Source organism: Nematolebias whitei, chromosome 12 (genome assembly GCF_014905685.2).
Source record: "Nematolebias whitei isolate Nwh7 chromosome 12, NemWhi1, whole genome shotgun sequence".
Lineage (NCBI taxonomy): Eukaryota > Metazoa > Chordata > Actinopteri > Cyprinodontiformes > Rivulidae > Nematolebias > Nematolebias whitei.
The window spans coordinates 35,706,370-35,709,870 of NC_056509.1; the positions used below are offsets into that span (position 1 = coordinate 35,706,370).

The 3,501-nt window shown below is 46.5% G+C and overlaps 1 protein-coding gene across 1 annotated transcript; it reads right to left on the reverse strand.

Annotated features, from left to right (window-relative positions):
* Nucleotides 1-1,371: 1,371 nt before the first annotated feature.
* Nucleotides 1,372-3,501, reverse strand: zbtb2b (zinc finger and BTB domain containing 2b). The gene is made up of 2 exons (XM_037685487.1): nt 3,329-3,501; nt 1,372-3,106 (listed from the first exon to the last, which is right to left on the reverse strand). The coding sequence occupies exons 1-2, from the start codon at nt 3,499-3,501 to the stop codon at nt 1,699-1,701; spliced, it is 1,581 nt and encodes a 526-aa protein (XP_037541415.1). The 3' UTR covers nt 1,372-1,698.

Sequence of the window (3,501 nt, forward strand, 5' to 3'; positions counted from 1 at the left end):
AAGCTCTTCTAGTTAGCTAGTAGGCCTGCTCTGCTAAGGTTAGCTTGTGGTCTGCTAAGGTTATCTTTTTGAGGAGCTAGGCTAGCTTGTAGCTCTTCTAGAGTTAGCTTGTAGGTCTGCTAAGGTTATCTTTTTGTGGAGCTAGGGTTAGCTTGCATGTTAGGGGGAGTGGTGGCGCAGAGGTTAGAAGATGGGCTTGTGATCGGAAAGTCGCAGGTTCACCTCCTGGTACCATCAAAATGTGGGTGGAAAAGGTGAAACACACACACCTGCCTCCAACCCCCTGGGCCCCTGAGCAAGGCCCTCAACCCCCACCATCTGCCTCCTAAACAGGTCTCTTGAAAATGAGTTCTCGTGGCTCAATGAGACTACCTGGATAAATAAAGGGTAAATTTAAAAAAATGTTTGCTATATTTATCTTAGCTAGCTTGTAGCTCGTTTAGCTTGTAGTTTACTTTAAAAAAATTGCAACAGTGAAGCGCAGGAAAGAAACACAATTGGAACTGGTAAGTTTTAAAAATAAATTACCATACAGATCAATGTGTATACAATTTTTAACAAGTTATTTTAATTTCTGTATGGCTCAAAACCAATATTGGTTCTTGGCCTGGTGGTCGGTGACCCCTGACTTAAAAGACTTCAAATATCAGCTTTTTAAATATAACATTACTTGGTAAAACTCAAGACATGTTGAACACTCCCAGCCCTATAACACATTTAGAGTTGCTAGACCAAACCCATTTTAAAAATGCACTAAAATCTTTACAGCTTTGAAGTATAACATCTTTTCTATGAATATAGCACTGTGTACAAAATTAGAAAAACAAACTAAGGGATTTTAGGAACAGGTTCAAACAAAACAAAAAAAACGAACGTATGAGTTTATATTTTACAGGACAGCCTCATATGGAGGTAAATGTGACTGGATGGATCATTAGTTACCAGAGTTATACAATATAAACGCACAACTAGCAAAGATCGTGAAAATAAAAAAAGATTTAAAAACTGTGGCACCACTGTAGACAACGCACTTTCTTAGGTAGCCTGTGACCAAAGGGTGACAGAAAAGAGACTAATAAAACACACAGATTAAAACTATAGTCGCTGAAAAAGGTGCAGTAAAGTCTCTAATTTATAAAACATCCTGCCGAGCTGAGACCACAACCAGAAGACTAATGGAAGACAAATGTACTTTGATGCATATTTACCTTTTACTTTACTTAAGAGCACAGATTGTCGTGTTTTTGTGCTTTCGGCTACAAATTCTCTACCTGATGCGTTGAGTCAGCCTTTTGTTTCTCTGCAGTTACAGTATTTTGCAACGGTCGACACACCTCGCACCTCACCGTTTCCTCCTGAACCGCCTCAGCTTCCTTTTATACTGAAAACCTACATGTGCACCTGCACCAAATTCTTGAGTCGGGCTTATCCTGATGATAAGAATGTACACAAACAATATCATTAATATTTATCTTATAGCTTTCAAGAAAATGTCAGTGTAATCAAAATTCCACCTGATTGTATAGAAAGAGTCTAATTTAGCACTCGGAGGGCCTAAAAGTTTAAAGCACTTCATTGTAAAATAAAGTTTAAGTAGACTGAAAATCTACTTTGACGAACTTTATCTTTAGCTTACCTTTTAACGATAATTTAGAAAACAAGTTTAAAAAAAAAAAGGACAAAAACACAGTTCTGGCACTATTCCACAAGAATCTCCTCAGTTTTTATTGCTTCTAGTGGGGTGCCAGAGTTGGACAAATCTGAGCCTTCATCTTTGGAAAATTCCTCCCGCTGCAGCAGCGCGCCTACGGACGCGTTTCCCTGCAGCCCGACTAGTCCTCCTTGTGAGAAGCACAGGTGTTTAATCACCTCGCTGGGACTGGAGAAGGTTGTCGCACAAATGTTACACTTGTAAGGCTTCGAGGAGCCCAAGAACATGGCCTCCATCTGGCTGCTGTCGTCTCCTGCGGCGCACAGCTCCATGCTCTGACGGTCCACCATGGTGTAGGAGTCGGCCCCCTGGTTCAGGCACACGTGGCGGGCCGCCTGGTTGGCGCGGCAGAAGCTCTTCCCACACGCGCTGCATTTGAAGGGTTTCCCCGTGTGGATGTACATGTGCTCGCGCCAGTGGCTCTTCTGAATGAACTTCCGCCCGCAGGTGGAGCACTCGTACTTCCGCCGCTTCACCTCCCGGTCCAAGTCTGCGTTCTCTAGGTTGTCGATGTCCGCGATGTCTGACGGGGGCGGCGTGTCGGCCTGGGAGTTTAATCCTCCCACCCCCCAGGTGGAAGTGGAAACCTCAGCTTGTGGAGAGTCGGAGTTGGTCCCTGAAACAGGAGTTTGCTCGCTGTCACTGATGATCTCGACTGATGCAGCCGCAACCACGACACCTGACCCGGATTTGTTACCTGCAAGAGCCCCCGCTGCCAACATGGCGAGGTCTCCCATCACAGGTGAGGGCGCCTTGCTGGGCTCAGCCGGTGGATGCTGGAAAGTCTGAGCGTGCTGCAGGAGATGCTCTCTCAGCAGACTTCTCTGTGTGAATCTGCTCTTGCAGAGATGACAGGAGTAATGCTTCCTGAAGGAGGAATTCCTCTTCATTATGCTGGGCTTCACATGGAGAATAGCACCAGCTGAGGAACCATCTGCATTTAGTAAATCCATCCCCCCCTCCTCAACCAAGGGTTTAGCTCCACTCGTTGAGGCCTCGGCATCGGGGTGTGAGGAAACCTGTTTGGATATTACAGAATTTGTGACTGAACCTGCAGCTGGCGTGGACAGAAACTTTCCCTCCGAGCTGACCTGCTCCAAGTCGAAGGGAGAGGTGGTCTGCTGGCGAGACGTTCCTCTGGGTGACAGCGCCATCTGCTGGTCAGAGATCTGGATGCCGTAGAGAGAGGTGGACAGGTTGATGTTCTGTTCGGGGTGGGAATACGTAGACTGGCTGGCCTCCTGCAGGAGCGGATAAGCGTGCAGGAACCGGACGCCCTGCTCCAGCCGCGCGGGATCGATCAGCTGCGGTGCCAGCTTGCCTGTGTACATCAGGTTGAGGAGGTAGCTGAAGATGTCGGGCTGTATGTCGGCAGCCTTCAGACGCACACAGTCACTGAAACAAATGCACATGAGTTAACTACAGAACAATTACCTGGTAATCTGACACAATGTTGTCCAAGTTTAACAGCAAAAATAAACTAGAAAAGCAGCAGATGGCATCAAAACATGATAGAAACAAAGGCCTAGCAGTCCTTTAAGTTTAATGTTGGTTGGTCTTTTCTTTAATGCGACCCACCACTTAGCCTCTAATGCATCTGAGCACCTGTCCTCTGACCTGTCCTGGTGAATAAAGAGCATCCTGAAGTAGTTGGAGAAGGCAGCCAGGACGGCCTTGTGGGCTTTAAAGAAGACGTCTCCGATGGCCACGGTGCAGTCACACAGGAAGCCAAACTCCCTCTGAGCGTTAAGCTGTTGCAGCAGGATAAGACCATGGTTGGCCAACTCCAT

Bases quoted from the DNA above. Each gene is read 5' to 3' on its own strand.
- zbtb2b (XM_037685487.1), bottom strand. From the start codon at position 3,501: ATGGAGTTGGCCAACCATGGTCTTATCCTGCTGCAACAGCTTAACGCT. The intron at 3,107-3,328 runs GTCAGAGGACAG...CATTTGTTTCAG, and splicing joins CTCTTTATTCACCAGGACAG to TGACTGTGTGCGTCTGAAGG.